Source organism: Falco rusticolus, chromosome 5, assembly GCF_015220075.1.
Source record: "Falco rusticolus isolate bFalRus1 chromosome 5, bFalRus1.pri, whole genome shotgun sequence".
NCBI lineage: Eukaryota > Metazoa > Chordata > Aves > Falconiformes > Falconidae > Falco > Falco rusticolus.
In genome coordinates this window covers 40,242,772-40,269,745 of record NC_051191.1, presented here as the reverse complement: position 1 = coordinate 40,269,745, position 26,974 = coordinate 40,242,772, and the positions used below count along the sequence as shown (strand labels likewise).

At 41.6% G+C, this 26,974-nt stretch overlaps 1 protein-coding gene and 1 long non-coding RNA gene across 4 annotated transcripts; both read right to left on the bottom strand.

Annotated features, from left to right (window-relative positions):
- Positions 1-349: 349 nt before the first annotated feature.
- Positions 350-16,882, bottom strand: SLC38A2 (solute carrier family 38 member 2). Of its 3 annotated transcripts, XM_037388225.1 has the most exons (16): positions 16,597-16,882; positions 15,782-15,970; positions 15,434-15,515; positions 15,208-15,323; positions 12,035-12,108; positions 11,845-11,937; positions 11,575-11,656; positions 8,437-8,519; positions 7,370-7,428; positions 7,094-7,240; positions 6,234-6,313; positions 6,035-6,135; positions 5,525-5,649; positions 4,630-4,774; positions 4,415-4,512; positions 350-3,683 (listed from the first exon to the last, which is right to left on the bottom strand). In XM_037388225.1, exons 2-16 carry the CDS (start codon positions 15,898-15,900, stop codon positions 3,585-3,587), a joined length of 1,503 nt encoding a protein of 500 aa, XP_037244122.1. In that variant the 5' UTR covers positions 15,901-15,970; positions 16,597-16,882; the 3' UTR covers positions 350-3,584. The 3 variants fall into 3 exon arrangements, with proteins under 3 accessions (XP_037244122.1, XP_037244123.1, XP_037244124.1); XM_037388226.1 differs by lacking the exons at positions 15,434-15,515; positions 15,782-15,970; positions 16,597-16,882 and adding an exon at positions 12,756-12,915 and having other exon boundaries at positions 15,208-15,319; XM_037388227.1 differs by lacking the exons at positions 15,434-15,515; positions 15,782-15,970; positions 16,597-16,882 and adding an exon at positions 12,756-12,912 and having other exon boundaries at positions 15,208-15,310.
- A 6,058-nt stretch (positions 16,883-22,940) lies between these two features.
- Positions 22,941-23,980, bottom strand: LOC119148270. The gene is made up of 2 exons (XR_005104352.1): positions 23,751-23,980; positions 22,941-23,188 (listed from the first exon to the last, which is right to left on the bottom strand). It is a non-coding gene; the product is annotated as an uncharacterized LOC119148270 (long non-coding RNA).
- Positions 23,981-26,974: the final 2,994 nt, after the last annotated feature.

Sequence of the window (26,974 nt, the reverse complement as noted above, 5' to 3'; positions counted from 1 at the left end):
AGTTGCAGGAAAATGGCATGGAATTTTGGCAAGACTCACTGATTTGTTATACTTCTACAAGACCTAACGCATTGAGTCTTGTCTGCAGACACCTGTGCTGCAACAAATGACATAATACAGGTTTCCTGTGTAATGCAATATCTTGTTTCCTTTAATGTCCACTTGTTCTGTTTACTCTTGTAGTACCATAAATTGTGGACTTGGTTGTATGCTATTCCCTGCCCCGCCCCTTCCTGAGAAACGCTCATAAGTAAAACATATACAAAATTAAAGCTACACTGAAAATCCTTCAAATGCTCCCCCCCTGCCCCCCCCCCCCCCCAAAAAAAAAAAAGCACCACAACATTGCTTAGGATTATCTGTTTATTTATTTCAGTTAAAACAAACATACAATGTTTCATTGAAACTGTGTTGCACTCTCTGCCAACAACTATAGCTAGACTGTTGGCCTCCAACAATACAGTGGATATTTACATATGTACACGGATGTACCGTAGGATGCCTGAATTTGGTGGCCTAACAAATCCATTAGATCATCAAAGTTGTTAAGTGCTGCATTCAGGAAATCGTAACATCCATGGTAAATTTTAGAGGAAAAGTATGCGTGAACCTGAAACAATGCTTTTTATGGACCCAAGTGACTCCTGTGTTTATTGCAACATATACATTTGTAATAAATACAGTCTTAGTGTTTTCTTACACACCTTAGGTATAACACATTTCTTCCATTTTTGTAAGCATTACATTTTGTTGTAAAAGAATCTTTCCTGTTGTTATACAGATGTACAACATGAACAACTCCTTGAAATGATGCAACAATCAGTAATGAGAGAGGAATATATACATAAATCCCAGATTCGAAACCTACATTATATACATCATAATTACAGTATATACACACATACAATTTATGTACATAGACTATCATAAATATTGAAAAATAGGTTTAGTTTTAATGGATTAATGTTTTATAAATAACATACTACATATATGACTGAAATATCATGGAAGACAGTAATGTCTAACTGAGGTGACAAGACAGTGGTTTAATACTGAAGCTGCTCTTTTAGGTGGTTTGTAATGTAGGTAACTTTAAGCAGACAGGTTTGTAAAAAAACCCATAATTAAATAATTCACATGTTGGAAATCAACCCAGCCAAGTGGAACTCAACTGTTGCAGGTGGAGACCCAGTCATCAAATCATGTAACACGTAAAATCTGGAAATTGCTACATTCAGAGAATTAAGTGACATCTCCCTCTTCTCTGGCTGCTGAGAAGGATTGTGTAGTAACTTCTCATTTACACCTCCTTCCTCTTCTGTGGTCACTGACAGAAAGGAGGCTGTTTCTCTTTGTTTCCTTCTTTCTAAATGCTGGCTGAGGAAGTACTTCATCCCTTATGTGCTACAAATTGCTCAAAGGTAGACAACATTTTAATCCTCTTCCACCTCTCTCCATCTGAGGAGAGGAAGAGACAAGCTGCCAAAGGACTGAGGAGGCACGCACCCAGCGCTTCTGTGGAGATCAGGTAACATGGGGCAGTTAGCCATGGATGGCCAATGCACAGTACCTGAGGCAGAGAAGTACCTAAGGAGCGTTAGTCAGTGCTGACTCCAGGACTGTTAATTGCCAGTTGAGTACCACTAAAATAATACAAACAACACAAGAGGAATATAACTTCTCATTACAGTTTTACACTATGGATTTAGTGACCAGTACTTACAGTCATGCAGAAGTATCAATACAAAATACCTGCAACTCTTTTCAAAGATTTTTAAATGGCTGGGCAGAGACTGACACGACCTGCCAAACTGTGACTATCATTTGGATTTGTTCCTGATTAATTCCACAAGAGCAAAAAAGTCTCAGGCGCTGTTTAATCAAGGGATTACAGGCCCTTACTTGTTCCCTCTGACATAATGTCCGAGTGGAACTTTGTATATCAGATTTTTAAAGCATCATGTCAGATGAAGACAGTTGACCACATTGCCATGATTATTTCATTAATAATCTCTATCTAGGCTTTTGTACCCGATAATGTGTTTGAGAACCCCTTATAAGCCAAGTACGCTGTTATACAAATGTTACTTCTCTTCAACCTGGGATAAGAATGAAAGGGTAAACATGCACTAGAAACAAAACAGCTAATCACAACCATACAGCACCTGCTTCATCAGCTAGCTAGCTAGGGCTCATAAGAAACTTACCTATTTCTGAAGCAAACAAGTATGAGATGACTATCCAGCCTATGAGGTTATCTTCAATACTACTATACAGTATAAATTGGAAGAGGAATCCCAGTTAGGTATGCGAAGAGAGTTTGTACCAAGCATGAAATACTGGTGCAGTTACTTTGTGGATCCGACTCAGAAACAGAATAGTCAAGTAATTCAAAATCCAATAATGGATGAGTAATTTGAGAAATACTGTACAGTTTTTGAATATTATACAACTAGTAAACTACATTAGGACCCTTCTGTTTTCCTACAGAGTGTTTCAAGATAAGATTGGACAGAAAAAAAACCCAACAAACATTGCTACAACTGGTAATGGACCTTGTTAATAAAGAGAACTCCAGGAGGGAGTTTTATATTAATGGCATCATATGCTCCAGTGCCACTGAATTTATATCTACAACAGGAAAAAAACCCCAAAAATAAAGCAAAAACCCCCAAACCCTGTTTTACTCAATTGCACTACTGAGTACCTCAAGAAGGGAAATGTCAATGCCGTCTTTATGATTTCTAGATTAACTATATTTTTGTCAAAACATAATTGTTCTAAAAGGTGAGGTTTTTAAAGCTCGGAAATTTGGGTTTCCACACCATTTTTTGGAACTAAGGTAACTGTAGCTAATTAAGCTGACAAATGATATTCTGAATCTTCAAACTTACTTCAAACTAAGTGAATTTCATGGGAAGCATTTGTCATTAGAGAATTTTTACTTGAATTGGTTAATTTTCTGTTTTGGTCATTAGAAGTATTTTTTAAAATAAAATTTCTTCTAATTATGCCTCTACAGAAAGGCAACCTAGATTTAATTTAGGACACTGATTAAATATTTGTATGAGCTCTCCTATGTTATTCTTTCATTCTTTTTAGAAAAATGTTTCTTAAAGTCAAAATAGTGCTTTTGAGGTCCATAAGAATTTTTGGTACAAAAAATAAGTGTTTTTCTCTCTCTCTCATTGGTTATTTAAACACTTTGCTGTAAATTAAAGAGTTATTTCTCACATCAAATGGTTCCATTAGGCACATTCAAGTAAAATAACAAAATATCCAAGTAACAATGACGAAAGCCAAACATGGCTTGATAAAAGTCTACAGAGAGTTCTGTCCATTCTCTGGAATGGAATAAAGTTGTCACTTCCTTCAGCCAGACACTCATGTGGTTTGATGTTTATATCCACTTCCACCATGCGAATAGTTTCTTAAAGACAGAGTTCAGGTATTCAACCATCAGAAGAACCATCAACAAAGAATCTGCATTTTAGAGGAAGCTGAATAGCTCATTTTCATTCTCAGTAGGTATCTGAGTGAACACTGGCATTTGAAGTGGAGTATTAGAGATTAAACCAGGACAGTTAATGGCCATCAGATGCAACATTCTGGGTCCAGTCTAGAACAATCAGTGTCATACACCCAGTCATCACAAGTATACCACTTAGGAAGAAGAACGCAGCCTGAAAATAGAAAACATAAAAGAAGGATTTCAGATCCTGCTATAAAGTCATACCCATATATGGCACAAATGCCATTGCTCATGGAGGACGAAGAAAGAGACGAGATCATGGAAAACAGTAACAAGCTAGGTACCCTTCTCATACTTGAGGTCCTTTTTCAAATAAAAAAGTACATTTAAGTGTAGCAGACCTCACCCTCAGCTGAGGGAAGTTAATGCAGCTGCTGATACCAGTCAGGCTGCGTCACTACGCTGACTTTATTTTGACTCAGTATGTCTAAAATTTGATTCTGAGTCAGTATGTCTAAGGTCAGTGAGAGCACCAAGATCAGTCAGGATCACCCAAATGAATACTGAAGATCAGCTTTTCTGGGGTGAATTATGTAAATAAGTCTTGAAAGAAAATCTGAAGGAGAACAAGACTATTACTATAGCTCTTAAGGATAAACTGTTGAAATCCGGTTCTTATCAGCAACAGTGACCCAACTATTGTTAAGATTGGGGGTTGGGGGGTGAGAAAAGTCACTGGAGTGAACTGAGCCTTACGATGGCTGTCTCCTCAGTTTTGAGTACCTGTGTGACTCCGAGGTGTTAACTAAGAGAAGATTAAATGCTGATGCACTGCTGCCCTTCACCAGGACTTCAAAATTCTTACATTGTTAAGAAAAAAGCTAAAGTTCTTGCTCTGAATTAGTAAGCAAGTATGACTGTGACATATTTGTCTATACATACCCCAATCTTTTGCACTGACTTCATTGGTTCCTTCTTCACTAACTTGATATAGAAGGCAGAAGGAAGTATAAAGATCAGCATGGCTGCTGCAGATGCACCTGTATTGAAAAAGCATAGAAATAAATATTCATAAATAAGTAAACATAACTTAATTAAATCCAAACTGCACTTTCTGAGATTTCAAAGACTACTTGGACTGATGTGAAAATGCTTACCAATGAATCCAAAGATGTCTCGAATAGTAGGGACAAAGATAACAAGCACGTTGGTAAACACCAAAAGAGCAACTGTAATGGCACAGTGACGCCACCATCTAAACTCCTTCCCTGCCCACAACAGCTGGGTAATGGAACTGCGGATCTTTAGAAGAGGGGAAAAAAGAAAAAAAAAAAAAAAAAAAAGACAGTTTAGTCTTCATTGTGGAAGTTAGTGACCGTCACCTGAATTAGACTTTCCTTCAGAAAGTATGTTAATGTAATTTTCCTGAACACTTCAGATTTTATTAAAAACTTGAAAGACATGAAAGTAATTTCTTTTTTTTTTTTTTTTTTTTAATATTTACTTCCTGCACTTGAGACAGCTCTGTGTTTCTAGTCTGTTTAGTCTGTTTCTCTTTTCAATGATTTAGATTTCCAAAGCACAGCCAGTAATGGAGAAAAAAACCAAGGAAAAACATCTGTCTTGAACAAAAATAAACCCCAGGGATTTTTGTAACGTCTAAGGATGCTGCTCAACAATATATAACTAAATAACCAGAATTTATATTCACAATGTACTTTCAAAAAAACCTTTTTAAAGTTGATAATACAGTAGGGCAAATACTTTTATAAACAGGCAATCTATTCCATCGCCCCAATTAAACCATATTGGGAAAACAACATAACCCAATGTATTTATATCTACTGCTTTGTAAATGTTGCCTGTTTATTTAATTTATTTGAATTAACAGTATAGATATATGTCCTCAAGCTTATTAGATTAAATTTCCTTTTTCAGTTAAGAGAGAAATTCTGTTAATAAATGGGAGTTGCCAAATCAGTAAATGACTGCAGCAGGACAGGTGATGAAAATAAAAAATGGTATTAAGACCAAAAAAAATAAATCACTTACTGGGAAAATAACTACAGGTACAGTAAGGGTTACAGCCATAAGTACAGCGAGACGCACAATAAGAAGAAGAACATCAGCACCCAGATAAGCAGAGTAGGTATGAAGCAGTTCTGGTTCAACTTTTCCTATAAAGAAAACAGTATTTTAAATAGATATAGCTGACATTTCTTAGACAACCACTTCTGCTCTGAATACTATGTGAATTTTGCAGTCACAGCAACATGAATTGAAAGCCTCAACAGCTCCTGTAAGCGTGCCTCCATTTTACACAGGATAACTTGGAGACACTGAATCTGTTTTAATCCAGTTTGAATCCTGTGCCTTGGGCCTAATTCTACTACTTATCTCCTTTTGGGTATGCACTTACAAAAGTATTAAAAAACCCCAAAACCAACAAAGAGCATATATTTAGAACGCAGAGAAAATGCTTGCTTGTTCGAATCTAAAAATAATACTGCGGTTCTGCAGAGCATAATTCATCTAAAAGAAAGCAGAGAAGGCAATATTCACCATAAAATGTCAGGTATCCAAAGAGAGCAGCCAATAAGTACATGAGGAACATGGCAAAAAAAGATACATAGGACACGTTCATCATCCTTTTACGGCTTCGGCTACAAAAAAGAGAAAAAGAAACATTAGCAACAAGAACATTTTGTTTTATAATACTACTTTCGTTTAGTGAAATTACAGACACATATCTAACATTTACCTTTTCAGTTCTTCATAGATTGGAAGAATTGCAGGATGGCAGACAAAAGAAAACGTTAGGATTGGAACAGCATAGACAGTCTGAAAAACAAATGTATCTTTCTTAAGTATCTCAACAGACATTAGGAATTTAGTCTTAAAATATTCATCAGTAGATTTTTCAGTTTTGACTTAGGCATCAGTTTTGTTTTTGCTAAAGACTAGCTATTCCTCACAACAGAAACTGGCAAAAATTAAAACAAGTTCATATTTTCTTAAATGCAAATACTCTCAAATCTCATTGAAGTCCGTGCTAAGCTGACTGTATTTGCATTCAGAATTATGTTCTGCATCTCATAGGCTTAAGCCATTGCTGCCTGATCTTAGCTGCCGGGTATTGGTCGTTGGATGTACTTCTTCCCCATGTGCAGAGGTTCACCACACATGAACAATTACACAAGTAATTGGGAGCATTCATGGAAGTCCAAACTTTATGGCTGGGAACTTAAAGTCTGTTCCAAACCCTGGCATAAATTTCCCATTTGCAAGCTTTTACTATTTACTTCATCTTGTTCTGCAATCAGTTTTTTCAAAATGTGTTACTAACTTAACTTGGCAAAGCTTGAGAAGTGATGTGCTGAAGAATAATAGCTGTGTCTGTTGCCACTCAACTCAGGCAGGCACCTCAAGCTCCTCTAATTTCTATCTATTTGTAGTGTGGAAACATCCAGTCTACAGGAGGTAAACAGTGCCTAACTCTACTGGAACAGGAAGTCTTAGCACATCCCAAGTTTACAACTGGGCAATTACTAGAAGGAAAAATGACCTAATTCATCGGCTAAGTTACTTCTTTTCAAGAGAGTCTGATTTTTAGTCAGTTACCTGTGAATTGAAGATGAAGTATTTTGGCTTGCACACATCATCACTTGTTATGTTTTCATCTACCAAAGGTGCCAGTGTCATATTTATTGTTATGTTCATGATGTCACTGTCTGCAGGACAAGGAATCTGAAACATCTTCCAAATTACCTAGAAATAAAGCCATGTATTTATGGTTACCTTGACTAAAGCACTATGTGAAACTTTTCAGAAACTGCGTTTAATTTCACTTTGAAATGCAGTTTTAGAAGCACTGAAAATATACAAGATTATACTTACAACAATCAGAAAGAAGACCATGCAAAGTAAGGAAAAGCCACTGGTATAGCCCAAATATCCTGTGATCGAGAAAGATAAAAAAAAAAATCTAAGGTACAATGAACAGAAACACCATTCAAGTCATAGCATTATGACAAAATATATTCTGTCAGTGATCAATGGATTGCCATTTTCTTAGTGTTACATAGAACGAGTTAATTATTCATTGACTTTCTGCTAATCTTACACCAGATCTGAAAGTTCTCAGACATATTAGGGTCTACACATACAGCGAGTCTGTAATATTAAACTTTATAACTTAAAAAAACAAATAAATATCACAACCCTCCCCACCAAGAACTATGTGAATGTTTTATTATATACTAAGAAAGATTATAGGATTAACTCTAATAGAACGCACTATGAGATAATTTAGCCTTTTCCCTTAGGTTTTTATTAACTCACTTTTCTTGTAATACGTAGTAACTTGAGAAAGTAATTCACATTAAACCTCTCAGTTAGTAAGGTTCTGCTACCGGATCCTCTGAAAAAATAGTGTGCTAGCTGAATCATTCACATTTATCAGTGAATTAAGCCATTTCAGATAAAGCATCTTGTATGAGATGCTTTACTACTGCTTGGGATCTAAAATGCAAAAGGTGACTTCCACTTATGTTGCAAAGACAGTTTAACTGGCCAGGGCTATCCCTATTCTTTTCAGACTGTTATAGGATAGTTAATAACACTATTAGCTAATAACAATTTTATACTACTTCACTGCTGACCGAAACAGGTCAAACTTTGTTATAAGAACACAAACAGAAAGTTACTGCTCAGTCTTGTCTAAAGCTACCCTAGCTATTGTCCCTTCATTTTCCACAAACACATCTGTAACTCAAGATACTTGTCTTGATTTTTTTTTCTTACGTAGATGGACAGCAATTATCTAAACATGGATTCGGCCCAAGAGACATGCTTGGAGACAGCTGTTAGCTCCCGTAGTACTTCCAAGACTCAAACACTGTATCAACCCATTCCCCCTCAGTATTTACAATGCATTTTTATTTTAATTGTTCTCTATTGCTTACCTAAATTTTTCAGTAAGGACAAGGGGAGAATGAGGATGACAGACACCAGCAGCACTAAATAGTCTCCATTTAGATACCATACTCTGTAGAAAAAATGTAGTATTTGTAAGTAACCAGAGTATTTGAAATTATGACATTTGCAGTTGAGTCTTCACTCATCTTCTACAACACATGGCTTCTTAAAAAAAGTAATACCTGATGTCACAAGGATTAGCATTCAACTTACTCTATGGACCTAAAGCCTTACAATACCTTCTTATCTCACCCCAAATCTGCATTGTGCCTTTCCTTTAGTGTCCTTTTCTAAAATTAATATGCATCTGGAAGTCAGAAGACAGGAAAGTAAATGACTGGTTAGAAAAAAAGTCAACTGGGATCAATCATGGCAAAAATAGTAATTTATTTAAATGCTGGTTCCCAACTTTCCAGATGTATTAGGATATTGCAGGGACCCATCAGGGTGGTGATCCACTTTTAATGGGAATAAAATTCTGTTGGGTGCCCTGCAGGAGTTTAAGAAAAACAGGTGAGGGCTGGAGTTAAGGCAGTAGCTCAGGCCCACTGGCTGAGAAAACTCCACCAAGCACTGGGAGTCTCCTGGAGGCACGTTTAGTCCCTTTCAGCAGGGAAACTATGGTAAGAACCTCAGAAGTTTCTTTCCTTCAGATAATTTTTGCCATTTATTCCATAAGAAGCAGCAGCTATTTTTTGAAAAACATTCTGGAGTGTTAGAAGACTAACATCTCCCTTTGAAACACAGAAAAACAAAAGTTAGATCTGTGTGAATATAATGTAACTTCACTGAACTAACAGAAAAACTGATCTTAAATATTTAATCATGGCAGAGTAACTGCTTTCTTCCTGTGTCCTACAGGTTCATCCTATATGCTCTAAGCAATTAAAGTAACACTAAGCATTTATTCCCAAATATTAATACTTCAACTGACTGTATATTATTTAGGTAAACAAAGACAAAATAATGATCTAACTGGAAATTTGTGCATTCAAACTCAAGTGAATTATAAGCCTGCATATGGTACTGGAAATATGGAATCACTTTAACAGACTTGCTCTGGCTTTATGTAGTAAATGCAAAAACAATTTGGTCATCCCTTTCCCCAGTTTTATCTGGCGTAACTAAATGCAAAAACTGCATTTGAGAAAGTTTGGATGTGTAGGACATTAAAAAAAAAAAGACAACAAAAAGTACATGATATTAATGTAGTAGTCTTGTAGTAAATTTCAAAAGAAATCACAGCACAGAGATTCCTTGCATTTAATACAGTCACAAGAATGTGCACTGTTATTGCACATGCCCCACATGGAGGCCATCAGGACTTTCAGAGCAAGGACTTAGAAGTTTTTCTGTGCTGAAGAGAAAAGAATGGGATTGCACAGCTTTTAAATACAGCTGAGTATTTTAAAAGTCGCTAAATTAATTTAAACAATGGAACTAGTATTTGTAATATGGTCTCAATTCCAGAGTATCTTCTACAGTAAGCATTATTTTGGGACATTTAAACAGGTAAGTGCTTACATTTTAGGCATCAGGCTGCCAGAGTGGAATCCATGCCAATGGTAGCCACCCAGACTCCCCTAAGCAATGCATGAAGACAGTCAGTTAAATGGGGTCCACAATTGCCAGAGCACTGAGAAAAGATCTACTTTAAATCATTGTACAGCTACCTAGTACTAGCCAACGAGAAAACACTTAAAATACAAATCTCAATTTAATTTTGTCTGCCAGATTTGCATAGCAGCAGCTGTATCCAGTGAGGTTCACAGCCTTTAACTTTCCCTCTTTAACTGCAACTGATTTTGAATTCTTCTCTGAAGATGGGACAGTTAAAAATACTTGCCTCCAAGACCCCTCGTAAATACTGGCTACTCCAGGGACTTTCTTAAGAAGTGTGAAATAAGGACTTCAATTCAGCCAAAGGAGGGAAATGAACCTTCCCAGCAAAGAATTTGTAAATATTACACTACTAAGTAAATGGAGCGGGTGCGTTCTTTGATTACATTAAAAAACCCCCACAAAACCCCCAAAAAACAAACAAAAAAAAAAAAAGAAAGATGGCTAGCACTGTTGTCATGACAACATCTATCAGTAAGCTGTATGAACACCACCAAATGGCTTGAACCCCTTGGGGAACAGAGGCAGAAAAATGCCTACCTTCTGAACTCAGGCTTAGGTGTAAGTTGGAGTCTTGAGCTGCTCAGCCCTCTCAAGACTGGGACACTTCAGGACAAGGCACAGAAGTACAACTCTGAAGAGTGAGATTTATAGCACTTAACTCTATCCATCTGAAGTCAGGCATCTTGTTTTAGATAGCTGTTTTTACACAACCTCTCCATATAGAGTGTTATAATAAATTGTTCTTTGGAGATGCCCAAAACAGGTGTCTAAGCCAGGTGCACTGAACTGACCACTACAGAGAATTGCCCTTCTCCACTGATTATACATAGACCAGAGTAACGGTGAGCTCAAAATCTAACTTTCAGATGGTATGCCTAGCTAAAATGAACCCTACATGAGGCACCCACTTTGAAAGCCAAGCAGGAAAGCCACTACGGAGTCAAGGAGTCTCCAGGGCTAAATGGCAACACATCCACCACTTTAGTCTTGGGCCTATATACTCTGTTTTAGCTCAATGTTTAGTCCTCATGCTTTTTTGAGAACCGTTCCTGAAGACATTCATTACATAACCACACCTTAGTCTTATATTTAATCACCTTCCACAATATTAACACTAGAAAACCAAAATAATCAGTCCAAACCAGTTGGAATGCAGTAAGGGGGAAAAAAAAGGAAGAAAAAAAACCACCAACCATAACCACATTTACCTTTCCTTATTGAAAGTATGTACTCACTGGTACATACATTAACACTTACCTTATGTTCTTTAGAGAACAGCTTTCTGTAATATGATGCGATACCTGTGTTTTTCTACCCTTTTCCCAGGACAGGCTGGATCTAAATGAAGTGGAGCACTCAGGGGAAGGGCAAACTTACTGTATCTCTGTCTGAGTAAGAAGCTACCCTATGGTGTAACGAACGTGGTCTTCATATAAAAATATGTACAGTCTCCGTATTTGTTTCTCCTAATAGTTTCTCTGATGAGGAGTTCTAACACCTACCCTGTGGTCTCTTCGATGTTCATAAATGTCTTGATGACCAATGGTAACTCATATTTCACTATGAAGAGGTAGCTTGACATAGCTGTAGGTGAATAACATCATAGATCATTACAAATATAGAATATGCCACAAGATGCAAGAATCACATAACATGTTTCATAACTTCACTTGAACACAAGCAGTTAATGAACACATGTTGTGTGAAAAAAAGTCTCCAAGAATAAGTAGGGAACTACTGACAGTGCAGGCATTTTAAGATCTTGTCCTCACCTCCAATGTTCTGCATTGTAATTGATCCGGAAGCAGCAAGTTTTCCAGCCATACCAAATGCCTTCATTCCCAACTGTTCATACAATAAAGATCCTAAAAGAAAACAAAAATAATCAGTTGGGAGGGTGTGTTTCACAAAAATACCAAATAAATAAATACCGTATGTTTGTAAAATAGTAATTTGCTCTACCTCCTTCATTGGCAGTCTTCAGAAGGAGATGCACTGAATACAAAGAAAATATTGAGACAAACAGCAGGAGTATCCTGGGGAGGGGAAAACATGCAAAGTTTTAGTAGCCATAAATGACTTATTATAACCTTATTAAGTAAATGCAGATAAAACATAAAAATTAATCATACTAAAATATTATCTAGGAAAAACCACAGATGCTATGGGCAGCTAAAAGCATTCTGAAAACCCTATTAATGCCTAGTTTAGAAAGGATTTTATACTAAAATGCATTTCAGAGGCAGGCATAGAAATTCTAGTATAGGATTCAACAACACTTCAGTGTAAAGTGTCATAAGCACTGACAAGTCTCAGGCCATTATAACTGGCTACATCTGATACAAATAACTTACAAAGTATCGATGGGAATGGTTTTGTATCCTGGTAAGAAACTGTATTTCTCCTGTCTTCAACAGGGTGTCATGCATGTACCAAACATGAAGTTGTGACTAACTGTAGCTAAAGTGAAGATTATCTCTTGGTCTTAAACAAATAAGCTTTTCAGCTTAAATGTGTGTGACATCTTTTTTTATGTAGGGATGAAACTGCAAAAGCCTTAAAGAACTGACTGAAAATTCAGATGTATCGAGAGTTGCACGTTCTAATGAAAATACGTATTTATTGTTGTTAAAAAAAATAAAATAATTCTTTGCTCAAACGTTAACTCTTCATGTGTGCTTACATGGGAATCGCTAGTGGCTTGTTCATCTTCCCCACAGCTTTTACATGCAATATGTATTATTTCCATTTGCAACATCTAAAATTCGGATCTCTCAACAACAAATCTCTCCCACAACAAATGCACTTCCCGGAGTGGCACACTAGGGGGGACTTCTCAACTGCTGAAGAACACAGTGGAAAATTACAAGATATTCAAAAAAACCCTGGCCTTTCTTATACCAATACAAGCATTCTGCTTTATAGGAAAGCTAAGAATCAGCACATCTGCTCAAAAACAGCAAGATCCACTTAGAGCTCCCACAGTACTCTTTACATTTCCTTTTCTGTCATTTTTAACTTTGGTGAAATTTGTAAACACAGCACAAAGAACTGGAAACAAGAACATCTGAGAAAAGCTTCACAGATCTCTCCAAGGAATCCAGGAAACATGTTACTGTGTCAATTAGCACCAACACATGCACACAAATAAACCTCTTTATTTTTGACAGGTAGAGATTAACCAGGATTTAGTTCAGCCATCAACTAGAAGCAGCATAGTGAGATGTGCAAGGGTTACATTTCATTAAAACAGCATAGGTCCTGCACCCCTCAGTTCTAACCTCGGAGGGCTGCCCACAGTGTTGGCAAGATCAGTCAGCAAACTCATCTTGAAGCTCAATCGGTTTCTGGCTTCCAGACGGTATCATTCATTCATTTAGTGCTGACACGAGTGACAAGTCACAGCACTGACACAAGTGACTCCACAGAGTCTTCAAAGAATTTACTGCCTTAATCAACTGTATCTGGATCTGAATCTGTAACCTTGTTATTAAAGGATGTCTATAACGCCCTCAGTGTCATCACAAATCCTCAGTAACATCAGTGATTGACTGTTTTCCCACCTGGGAAGTATACAAACTCCACTAAGGAGTTTATCTTTGAATCACTACTAACGCAAATAGATCTGAGTGCAGTATCTGGAAATGAAAGGTAACTAAACGACCTCAGCATCCAGTCATTAAATTGACAGTCTGGGACCTTTTTTTTTTTTGTCTCCAGAAGGACCCCCATTATATGCAAATTTGTTCAAATATCTAACCTTAAATTCTCCCCCCCCCCCCCTCCTCAGACATGTTCTAATGTGCATTATGCTGTTTTTTTATGTGCTGCAAAACATCTTTAGAGGACATACAGGAGACATGTAGGAGAGACAAAAGTATCTACATCTTCTGAATTCATGCTGCTAAGTTGTTCATTCAGTTTAGCATCATCTAAGTAAGTAAAAGTCTTAGTAAAAAATCAACATATCACCATATATTTAAAATAAAATCCTTTAGGTCAAAACTTCACACACTGGTAGTTTCCCCAGGAAACTTGAATGCCACTCTGATATACTGCGAAATATCTGGAAGTAAATCTGGCCTGCAACTTTCTGGAAACCTGGCAACATAGTAACGCAAATTTCAAACTAAATGTTATTCTCCACTTGTTCTTGAACATTCAGCACATTTATCTATTTCCAGGATAAAAATAACAAGTTCCTTGAAACATATCCACAGATTCCCATTTGCTCTCAGTCAGTGATACTACATGTTGTGTGAGCTGAGCTGCCTCCTATGTATGAAAAATGCACTTTCCCAAGACATTTAGAAGCACTGTACATAATTGTTTCCTCGTGCCATTTCCCATTATGTTACTAGTCCGGTCTTCTACCTGAAAGCTTTTGCCAACACCAACAAAGACATGCTGGTTATTCCACAACCCTCCCTTGCAGAGAGACAGAAATTTTTACAGGTGTAGCTGAAACCAGTTCCCTGAATTGAGTAAAAGCACAGCAGTAAAAAGGATTCCTTTATTGGTGTAAGCACATTGTACCTCTAGAAACACAACTATGTCAGCTGAAGAAAAGGAAACCATGTCCCTGATTGTTAGGACTGGGCCACAGAAATTTTAAGAGTAGTCATGGCCAGACTTACAAGAGGCAAATAAGATAATGCCCTTCTACCTACTGTTTTCTTCTCTCTACAGCCTGATCCTGTACTTTTTGTGCAATTATGACTTCCACCAATTGAAAAGTTTCTGTTGTCATTAATTTCAGTAAGTGAACTCTGAAGGAAAAAGCTACCACGGACTTCAGTCTGTCAAGTAGCAACCTCTCTTTTCCACCTGGATAACGGAATTTTCAAGAGAAGTCTATCAGTTTTTGTGGAGAAACTACAGCTAAGGAAAGGAAAATTCACCGTAAAGTATTTCGTGGGTTACAGAGCTTGCAGTGAATCTGTTTGTTTTTGCACATACTTCTGAATGTATCACGATCTCTTAATTTAAAACAAGCCATAAATCCTACAATGCAGTTCTGCACCTATGGCAATGACTGGGTATTTTGTAAAGGTCATATTCTTACATCAAGTATTTTTCCATTATTAATTACACAGCAGAAAGATATTTTTTTTTAAGAACCAAAAGATACTTACACAAAAAGAGCAATTCCAGTGTTAGCCATGGCATACGAAAGACCAAGGATGCCACTACCCACAATAGCATTGCTCAGATTAAATACTGACATTCCAAAGGAAGTAGTACCTGGATGCTGAGAAAAGGGAGATAGGTAAAAATTAATGGAAAGTTATTTCAGAATTAAAAAAACCAACATAAAGGAAGCTTTTGTTTTGTTTTGAAATGTCATTGCTATATACTTACATACTGAGTTTCATATTTCTTCTTTCCAAGGTTGGAGTCAAGCAAGAAATTTTGATTTTCTGGATCGATATCCGCATAGTGGCTGTAAAAAACATTGCATCGTTAGCGGCTATCACGGGCGACTTGCGTACGGGCTTCGCGTTCAGCATTCCCACCCAGCGCCGGGGGGAGCGAGACCACCGGCGTAACGGTGCCAGGAGAGCCACCCCGCCCGGCACCCCGCCGGCACAGCGCCTTTCCGCAGCGCGCCGCCAGGCCCGGGGCGGCGCTTTCTACCGGGGCCGCGGCCGCCGGTGCCCGCGGCGGGGTGCCGCCCGTCCCGCGGCGGCGGAGCCCCCCCCCCCTCACCTCTTCATGGCGGCCGGCTTGGTGGGGTAGGGGTAGCTGAAGTCGTTGCTGTTGGAGCTGTAGCTGCTGCTGTCCTCGTCGGGGGAGATGTTGAACTTGCCCATCTCGGCGCTGCTCATGGCGGCGGCGGTGCCGGGGGTCGGGGCTCGGCGGCCGCTCTTTTGTCCTTGGCGGCGGGGCTCGCCGCGCCTGCGGAGGTGGGAGGCGACGTCAGTGCCGCAGCGGGCGCCGCGGCCCGTCACGTGGCCACCGCGCGCCCGCGGCTCGGCGGCCCCCGCCCGCCGCCGAGTGGAAAAGTACCAGGCGCGCGGGGCGGGGGGCGCGCGGGGCGGGGGGCGCGCGCAGACAAAGGTGCGCCCCGCGCCGGTACCTGCGGCGGCGCCGGGCACCGGGCCGAGGCAGCGGCACCGCCACGCCGCACTACCCCCCCTCCCCCTCCCCGATAGCGGGGCACAGCCTGATGCAACACCCACGGACGATTGTCACATCGGCCGCTGGAGCCTCCCGTCCCGCGGCCGTCGCTGTGTCCTACCTCCCCCCCTCCCCGCCGGCGGCACCGGGCATCCCGGCGCTTTCAATGGAAAAGCGCAGGTCAGTCACGGCGCCGCGCCGCACCGCAGTCGCCTGGGGTTTTTCCACCTTCCCTACGCGCGCCCGCCGCCGCCGCGCGTCCCGGCGGAGCCCGGCAGAGTGCTGGGCGGCGGGCCGGGGGCTGCCGGCAGACAAAGAGCCAAGGACGAGCCGCGCTGCCACCGAAAGTCGCCCCGTTCCTGCTGGCGGCCGCCCAACAGCCGGCACCCGGCGCCGCGCCGTACCTTCTCCGCAGGAGCTTGAACGCGAGGTTTCCTCCCGGAGCCTCGGAATAAGGAGATGCTCTGCTCCCCGCTGCTGCTGCTTCTTGCAGGGAAAAAAAAAATCCCCTTAACTATAAAACCTCAGCGAAAACAAAACGCTAAATAAATAAAGGTAGGAAAAAATCACTTGAAGAAGCCAGCGGTATGAAAGGGAAAGAAAATATCGTGTCCGTGGCGCTCTGGCGGAGGCGTGCGGCGCGCAGCAGCAGCGTCGCTCCCGGTCTGACGGCCCCCTCCGGGCGCCGCCGCTCTTCAGGCAGGAATGCGGGCGCGTCATCGCGGAGGGGCGCGGCGCCCGCCCGCCGCCGCGCCGCCCCCCGCCTTCCTCCCTGCCCGACTGACCCTCCGCCCGGGCCGGGCGGCGGGGGCGGCGGCGGGTTGGGGCGCGCCCGAGTGAGGTGTGGAACCGGTCACCGGCGTGTGCCCGGCGGGGGGTCGGGAGCGGGGCCGCCGGCGCATGACAGCGGTCGTTGCGGCGAGCATCTCTCCCGTGTTTACGCCGGGGGCAGCTGCGTTTCGCAGCGGAGACGGGACGCTGCGGCGCTAGTCAAGAGCGCCCTGTCTGAGAGGTGCTTCCACCTGCCCGGCGCAGCATCTGCAGCGGGACTGCAGCGCCGGGTACGGGCCCAGCGGGGCCGCCGCCCCCCCCCCGGTTCCACCCTGCGCCCGCCTTTGGCGCGCCGCCGCGCTCCGGCGCTGGCGTTTCCCAGTGTCTTGGTGCGCGGCAGGGGACGAGGTGCCCCCGACCCGTCGCTGCCCGCTGCAGTCACTTGCTATTTTTAATACGCGAGCTAAGCGGTGGTGCACGTGCGAGCGCGGGCCGCGGCGGCAGCCCACAGGCCCCAAGCGCCGCGTGCGGGAAGCGATCCGGAATGACCGCCTCCTCCTAGTGATGCCATGCAGGATAAAACCCACTTTAGGGAAGGGCGGGGGGAGATAAGATCTCGCTTCCTTTTCCTCAGGTGATCACGCCGCGAACTTTTGAGGGCTTCGCTGCTCGATCCCCCTCGAAGGGGGCTGGGGGCTCTACCGCAGCCCCTCACACAGGCAGCGAGGCGGCAGCCCTGGAGCGGGCGAGGCGAGGAGCCACAAAGCCACTGCTTCGTGAGGCAAGGGTGCTGGAGGAGCCTCCCTGCTCCCTGTCCCCGCGGCAGCTGGACACTCCCAAGCCGCTCTGGTGCTGCTGCCCTCGAGTGCAGAGGACGCCCGGCCGCCGAGTCGTTTGGCCCCTCTGTGTCACCTCCCTCCCTCTCTCCCTTCCCCGCGGCATCGACGAGCGGTGGAGGGTGCGAGGGCAGCCGGCAGCGCAGCCGCGCTGCCTGCCCGGGGTCAGGCCGGCCACAGGCACACGGGCGGCTCGCACCCTCGAGGGGCAGCGAAGCCCCCGCCACCAGCCGCGCCTCTGGCCCCACTGAAGCACACGCGGCGCCGGGGCCCTGCCGGGTACGAGGCTTGCCCGAGGCCTGGCCCGCACCCCCCCCGCCTTGCCGTGGGGCGCCGGCCACCGGGGCGGGCGGGAAGCCACCGGGCGGCGCGAGGCGCCGGCAGCCCGACCGTTACCACCGCAGAACTTTCTGGATCGCCTCCGCCGCTGGGATGGGGGGGGGGGGGGCGGGCCTCGGCGAAGGCACGCGCAAGAGATGCGGAGCCGAAAATTTTCCATCACTGCAGTTCTCCCCCCGCCCCCATCCGGCGCGTGACGCCACGCCCCCCGCCCCCCCGCAGCCCGGCCCGGCGTGGTGTGAGGCGGCGCGCGGGGCGGGGCGGGGCGCGCTGCGGCGCCTTCCCGCGCAGCCCGGGGCAGGGAGGGGCGGCGGCGGCCGGGGTCGCACCTGCTTCCGTGGGGGTCGGTGCCGCGGCGTGTGTGCCCCGGGCTGGCGCCAGGTCAGGCCGGTGACGCCGCCGGGTTCTCCCGCGCCGCGCCTGGCCTTGGCCGGGGCTGTGAGGGGCCGGCGGGCGCTGCCGGTCCCGAGCCACCGGCGCCGTGTCCTGCGGGGGGTGCGTGTGTGGTCGGTGGTCGGGCACCGGCGATCCCGCAGCGGGGTTTGAAGTCACCGCGGAGCCCAGCTCAGGGCGTTTGGGGCTGAACCGGCTCCCGCCCCAACCGCCCGCCGGTTTGCGGCGTCTGGGGGCCGGCTGCCGCCGCTCGGGGCCCGCATCACCGTGCGGTGCTTTACAGCCGCACCGTGAGTGCCGCAGCCGGCGTTACCGGCCTCCCGAGAACTGCCAACGGGCAGTTCGCAAAGGCTACGGCGATGTGATGGGGATGGGTTCAGCCGCGGGACTGCACAGTTCCGCTTCCAAGTGCGACCACAGTGATACGTAAACGCGCGTTACTGCGGGGGAGGCGAGTCACACGCCTTTCCGAATGGGAACGGTGAATGCCTGGCACATTTTTCACTCAATCCCATTCTTCAGGTGTTAGCACTTCTGTGAAATTACAGTTTACGTGAGAGAGGTCAAGGTGACCTGTTTATTGTGGGTTTTGCTAGCATAGCAACAAACATGATGCCGTAGCCCTAAGGATTTTAGGACTGTAGCATCCTTTTCAAAGGCCACCGCACAGATCTGGTGCATGGTGAAGTACCCCGCACGCATCTGGTAAATACAGAAGCCATCCTCATAGGTGTGACCGGGCTGCTATGAACAGTACAGTTTCATAAAGAGTTAAAACCAGGTTTTATAGCAAAATAAAAGTTTTACTGTACAAGTGCTTGAATTCTTTTTATATTAGAACTGCCTTCATTTTGTATGGAAAAATGATGAGGCTTTGTTGCTCATTTATGAGAAGAAAAATTGGTAAAATATATTCAGGAATAAAAATTGCTATTATTCCAATGGCCTCATTATTGGAAAGTTCAATGTGCAACACAGGAGTGCAATCTGCACTGCTCCAGAATACTGTCTGAAATCTTTACCCATGCAGCCTGTTTGATGGTTCAAATGGTCTGCTTTTTCAAGTGGTTTTAAGTAATGCCTCACTGATTGAATTATAATTTTCCTGACTTTGTAATTGCCAAGAATGTCCTTGGCAAAAAATACATACAATGTGTTTCAAGCCAATTTTGAAATGTATTTTGTAATCAGAACAATAAAAGTTAACATTCATCAGTTCCTCCCACCATAGTTTCAACGATTCATTTGTTTTCATTGTCTTGCTTTTCTTTCTCCCTTTTTTTAAAGTGTTCTTACCTTCTTTTTTCCTTCCCTTTCTTTTCATCCTGCTTATCTGTCAGTCACACTCATCTTTATACCTTCCATTTGTTTGCCTTTTATTTTGTTCTTTTGTGTGTATCTACTCATTGCAGGCTTCCTTACAAAGTTTGAGCCTTTAGGATAGTTAACAATAATTTATGGTGTGTGTTTTGGGTTTTTTTGTTGTTTTTTTTTCAAGGTGAAATTTCTGTTTCTACTTTAGGTATTCATAAGATAATCCAGCACAATTCTGGAGACTAAAGACTGCTACATTGTTGGTTTTTTGGTTTTTTGTTTGTTTTTTTTTTTTTAATACCAAACTCAGGTTTCTGTATTTTGTTTAATATAGAGCTGTGAGTGATGCGTCTTGTTCTTAGGTTTCCCTTGCTGAAATACCTTATCATAATTTAAGGGGGTGATGCTTTACACTTTCAAAACAAAGCAAAACCGGACAAACCCAAGATACGTTATTGTAAGGATGTTGTAAAAGGAACTGTAAGTCAGGTGTTAGTGAGGTATTGTAAAAATTGAGTTGTGTTCAGTTATACAGGAAGAGAGGAACTAGAGCTTTCAATTTATTGTGCAGGAAAGTAACAGGGGTTTTGTAGCTGAAGAGCTATGTGCTCTGCACTTCTAAATGTCAGTTTGCAGCCGAGACTGCACTGTAGATTCACCCCTCACTGTAACATGGCCTACCAGTTCTTAGCCTGTGAATGGTCTCTTTTTAAATTGGATTAGTTGTTTTTATGTTTAGAAAAAGAAGAAGTAGGTGGCAAGTACCTGTGTTTTTTCTTTATTTGTGTTTTAGCAAATAAAAGGTTTTTATACTATGGGACGTTCTTGTTTCATGCTATTTCTTCCTACTTATATAAACAAACCTTGTGGAATACTGTAAAACTGTCTGTAGCACATGCCCAGTAGAGTCATTTATGTTTATGGTATGCATTGAAAAGTTATGTGTACAGTAATACTGTAAAATTCAAGTCCATCCGCATGGTTTTTAGATGATACTTCCTGAATTGCTCAAAGGATATCTAATGAAATATGTAATATGTTATTCAAAACAGTCAGTACTAATAGCTACATGACATTCATTTTCCTGTGCCCAGTACATAATATGAAAATCCCAACAGAGCAAGGATCTGCATCGAGTGAAATCCTTAGTACTGCCAGGAGCCTGGGGAAGGATGGTAATGCAAGGTAGTGACAGAGACCTGGGAGTGCTATTGTGTCCCCAACGAGGCATCTGCACTGTAATCTCCTCTACATGACAGACGCAGTCTGTCACGAGGAAGAGCTCAAGTGTGGGCGAGTGGGAAAAACGAGGATTCATGGTGTTGCTGTGTGGACTCAGTGGTCCACAAAGATGCAGGCGGGGCTAAGGTTTCCACCGCCCTTCCAACCAGTTTGGTTCTTTATTCTTACCTCACATGGACTGCCTGTGGCAAGCAATTAATGAAATTATAGGTTCTGATTACATGCTTTCTCAAACAAAACTTCCACTGAAGCCAAGAGGTATTACGAGTGTGTAAGGAATGCAGGTTTGCATATCCTGCCTCTTGGGCTTCATGATGGTGAATGGAGTTACATATTAAACTCGGTTTAAGCCTTAATTTTTCCCCTCTGTGTTTATTCTCGTCTAGTTTCAGTTTTGCAATATGAAAACAGCAAAATCACTATGTTAAGAACATGAGCAGCAGCATTCTTTTAAAAAATAGTACATTTACTGTAATTATAACTTGGATTTAAGCCAAAAATAGGGAGATTCTGAGCCATCTGAGAGTTTTAAAGCCATCTGATTATGCTGTTGTACTGCAATACACTCAAAACGGTGGGTGCTGCATGAGATACATAGTACTAGTCATCTGCAAGAAATTGTCAGCCTTAAATGGACATTGCCAGCTGCTATAAAAATAAATTTTACTTCGTATTTTTAACTCTGTAACATTTCTACAGGTTTTAAAAATAGCATGTCTCCATTAATCTTGATTCATCTTTTCCGCTCAGCAAACATTGTTTTTTGGGTTTTTTTCCCTGTGTGAAATTAACATAAGCTTTTAAATGTTTACATATACATATATGTACTCTATTACAAATCTAGAAAAGCTTTGGAAATGGTATTTGTTAATTAATTGAAACACATTTTCTATAAGCCATCCCACATATTTTTGTTTGAATTCTTACGGGAATAAAAACTACTGTTTTTATTCTTCTGCCATTTGCTGGTGGCAGTGTGTTCAATTTCAGATATACATTTGGATTTCCAGAGATGTTATTGCCATAATTACAGCAGTCTGTACATCAGCATCACTTCTTATGTCAGCAGATCTTTGAGGACATTGTTTGTCAACTAAATAATGCTTCACATGTTGGAAAAGTCACTTGCATTTTTGTGGCTTCCTTGAAAATAGTGTATCTTTAAGAAATTAGATGGAGTTCTCTAGGCAAGGCTCTATGCAGAAGCTGTATTCAGAAGGCAACAAAACTGGAATAATTGTGTAGTTACCAAGATGTTGCTGTGCTTTACTGGTTAGAGTAAGTGTGGATACACTGGTGGCGCAAAAAAGGGCAGGAGATCAACAAGCACTATATTTTGAGGGAAAACTAAGCCTCAGTGAACCAGCAAGATCAGCTCCTCACTTAGTATTTCTTGCCAAAAAATACAGTGAGAACACATAGCAATAAATTGTATTATAGCTGGATCTCCATTCTGTAAAAGTATGTGTGCAAATTTGTATGCGTTATCCTTTTTTTGGAAAATTGCTGATATAAATATTTTGAGGACTGTATGACTTGAGGGCTGGATCCTATTTTGTGGACAACAACCATTATCTACTGAACTTAAAATTCTGCTTTTCATCTCCAGTACATAAAGCACAAGAATCCAGTGTGACAAAAGGTCCCTAAAATCTGATGCTTTTCCTCTCACAGTGGCTGGTAGAGGATTCCTCTATGACAAAAGGCAGGAAGGAGCACAGGACCATACAGTTATACATTCTAGCACTCTGATGTTTAGCATTTACTGAGCCAAAGGTTGTATCCACATGTTTGTGTTTAACAGTTTCTGGTACTTACTTGCATGAAATTGTGGAATCACTTTTGAACCCATGTTTAATTTGATATTTATTGTAAGTGGTGGCAAAGCTTACAATAGGCATTTACAAAAACTTCCTCCATTTGTTAATTTTTTTCCCCAGACTTCTTCCCAATCAGTTCATTTGAGATCCCCAAGTTTTGCACAGTAAGAATTGGGGTTTGTCTACCTTTATTATACTTCACATGGTCATCTTGAAGCTGAGGAGTCCTGGTCAATCTGATAGAAACTGTTTCATGTCTTCACTTCCCTTGAATTCCTGTACTAGAGAAAATAAAGATCGTTCAAGCTGTTACAGGTGTCTTCTCATTTAGAGAATAAAATTTAGACCTAGAGTCTCTTATGAAGTGCCCAAAAGCAGATTTCATCTTTACATATTTTTGCCGTTGTTCTGTGTTCAGAGTGGTGTATGTGCATCTGCACACTCAGGGGAAGGACTTTCCCCCTGGCTTTTTAGACTGGGTGTTTGCTGTAGGTCTGTGTGTTCTACGTTGGCAGGTGTCCGTATGTGGAAAACGTGTAGCCATTTTTTATTTTGGAAAGATGGTTTTTAGTTTTAAATAATTATGAGCAACATTTGTAAACTTTTTGCTTGTGGGAAGAAAAGTCGCTCTTCTACCTGAGTATGTATGATTTTTCAGTGAGCAAAATAGACATCTTTAATTTACTGAGAGAAAACTGCATGGATCAATTCCTGGCAAAAATTATGGATGGTTAAATAAACCAGTTTATACAGTCTCCCTTATATGCAATGAGAAGATTGGAAATGAGTAATTATTACATAAATTCAGTATGGTGGGAAGGACGTTTTTGTTTGTATACGTACCAGAGAATTTTGTTGCTTGTAGAGACATCGCCCCTCCTGTTTATCTCCTGCATGCAGAGTACTTTTGCAGAATAAGCAGCTGCTGAGTCACGGTTTCACTGAATGACTGACAGCTCCTCTTTCTACTAAGAATTGGTAAACCTTGTCTCCTGTGTATCAGGCGAGCAGTGTTACGCCCCTTACTTAGGAAATGAAAGCATGACACAGCATTATAGCGGACTACATTGAAAATGCTATAAGCAGGAGAATGGAAAAGTGTTTAGGCAGCCATGTAGAACAAATCAAAATCTATCCACACTAAATTATTTACTGGCAGTGATAATTTGTTATTAAAGAAAATAATATAATGGCGTTTGTTTCAATGTGCTGAACTGGCAGTTCTGCGGTGCAGTTATTCAAAGGGAATTTTTCCTGAATATATGAGCAGTAATAGAACTGAGAGAGACATGGTGCTCTCTGTTGGCAATGTTTCCTGAACAAAGAAAAATCTGTTCATAACTAGAGTGGTTAAGTCTAAACCTACATAATCTACACTTTATGGTACCAATATATAACCTATATTGAATAATTTGTGAGGCCAAAATAAATTATGAGAAGCTGTAAACATTGCCTTCCTCTTCATAAATGTAGGAAGGTTTTATTATGGAACCATAAATATGTCCAATACATATTTCCCCTACCTATACGACGTTTTCAATTCTCTCTACCTTGAATGTATTAATACATGTTTGAATTGTGACAAGCAGAATCCAGTTTACATTTACAGAAATATCTGCAGCTATTACTGACTTTAAAATCCTTTCAGTAGTTAGTTCATGGGGCCACTAGAAGCATAATTATTCCATGAACAGCATGGTACTTCATGTTTGTTCAGCCATTGCTTTTTTGTTTTTTTAATGTATGGTTATAATCTTCTAACAGAGACAGAAATTCACCTTTGACCATTAAAGATTTTACTGTCATTTATCATGTAAACTCACATCTTTTTGAGATCTGTTGGTATTCCATAATTCCATACTCCCGTGGTATTCCATAAAAAGGTTTGTCAGTGCATTCAGCAGGGAAAGAGTGAGTGCATTTATTTGGTTGTTGTCATGGAAGTGCTTGTTATACCATTCTTCTGATGGCCGGCCTTCTTTGGCTTGAAAATAGATTACAGTATGAATTTCAGATCATTTGGATTTTCTTATAGCCCATGAGTACCTCAGTTGCATAATACTGAGACTTCACTGTGTGGTCAGTTTACTCATCTGAACAGTCATAGAGCCTTTACACGCCTGATTTTGTGCATGTACTAAAGCTTTTGCAGGACTGAACATGATGGATTTCATGTTGCAGTGTTTGTGATAGAGTATACTTTATTGAAATAATGGCACTGGAATGTGATACAGGATTTTGTCATGCCATACTAAGAAATCTTAAGCTTTCATTGTGGTGTGACATGAAAAAGTAACTATAAATTGTACAAATTATCTGAAAAATTTTAAAGCAGCAGACAGTTCTATAAATAACTAATGTGTATAGAACGCATAATGATGTTTTGTGGTTTAACTCTTCATCAGCACACTTGTGGAACAATCTACACAACTCATAACCACCTCAAATTAGGAAGAGTGCGAAGTGGAGATCACAAACTCTCCTTTTTATTCTACATACAGTACACTTACATGCACACATACACATGCAGACAAACTTATGAGCGGGTGATCTTGGCTGCTGTTAATGAACAAGGAAGCTACAGGAAGGCACGGAATCCCTGAATGAGAAATTCAACATAATTTAAGATACTGCCTTGTGAGACATTGTTAAGTAGATTCACTAATTAATGCAAAACAGGTAATATATTTAAAACGAAAAGAGAAACTTGGTTTTAATGGGACTTTAGAGTTAATCTTGGCTAGTGAATGCTATTATTAAACACAGCTTGTTCCTTTCTGTTCTGAATTCCTAAGTTATTTTTAACATCATGTTAGTTTACAGAACTTCTCAAGGTCATGGTCTAATTTGGTGTAATTTTCTAATAAACAGTCTGAAATGGAAAAGTGTCACAAAAAAATAAAATTGTTGAGATAATAATATAAATGAAAATTTTGCCACAGGATGAAGGGAATGTAGGTTTTTATATCAGTCTACTAGACATGCCCATAAACTATTTTTTCCTCCAAAATTTTACAAATATCCTTTATTTTAATATAGTTGGGTTTGTATGTAATAAATACCATTTGTTGCCAAATAGAAACTTGGAGATCTTCACTGTTGCCAAAACGGTTTTAGATAACACACAAATTCAGAAAGTTTTTTTCCTCTTACAGTAGATATATGAAACAGTATCATAGAATAGAGAGTAACTGACCTAGACAAAATCATACAAACATGTAGAAAATTAAACAAAACTAAGAATGTTGCTTTTCCACACCTATCCTTCTAGTTCCCCTAAGTGCTGGCAAGAGATATCTTTTGTTCTGTTGTTCTTTGTCTGCTTTGCTTCTTGCTGTCTGCATCAGGTCCAGGACCCTTACTCTTCAGATCAGATTGGCACCTTCTAAAACCTTAATGGCATAGCAAAACTGCTTTTCTGTTTTTGATTTTATGGACGTTTTGAAATAAACCTAGAGTAAAGTTTTATAAGAAAAAAATGAGGCTAGAGGCAGAGGAGGGCTCATTAGGAGGAGTCACGGAGAGGCAAGAAAGTCATCAAGAGACCAGATCATCACTTTTTTCACTAAATTTCCATTGAGATCTTGTCATGGACCCCTTACTGCCATACTCCCTAGGCTGAGTTCTTGCTTGCATGTGTATAATTTTGTTGCCAGTCACTGGCACAAAACGTTCGTACAACCGTTGTCCCAAAACTCGAAGGACCATTGAGAGTAAGGCTATCTATGACTGGCACAAATTTTTCATGTATTCCCAGCGTCCCTAAAGGTCTATGACAACCCAGAATGGGCTGCATACCCTCTTGTCCTGGCAGCCCTTTGCTGTTGTAACAAAATCCCCCCAAGCAATGGGAGGAAACACAGGGCAGGACCTGGGTACTAACTGGCTATGAGCTGGTGCCAGAGTCAGGATGTCAGCCCTTTGCTTGAGAATTGGGTCCTGTAAGAAACCTCCCTCTGCAGTTAAATGGATCCTGAAACCTGTGTTATTCTGTACAGGCTGCAGCTGGCCCAACTAGCCCCCCCACAGGACCCCCACCCCCACCCTGCCTATTTAAGCTCCAGTCT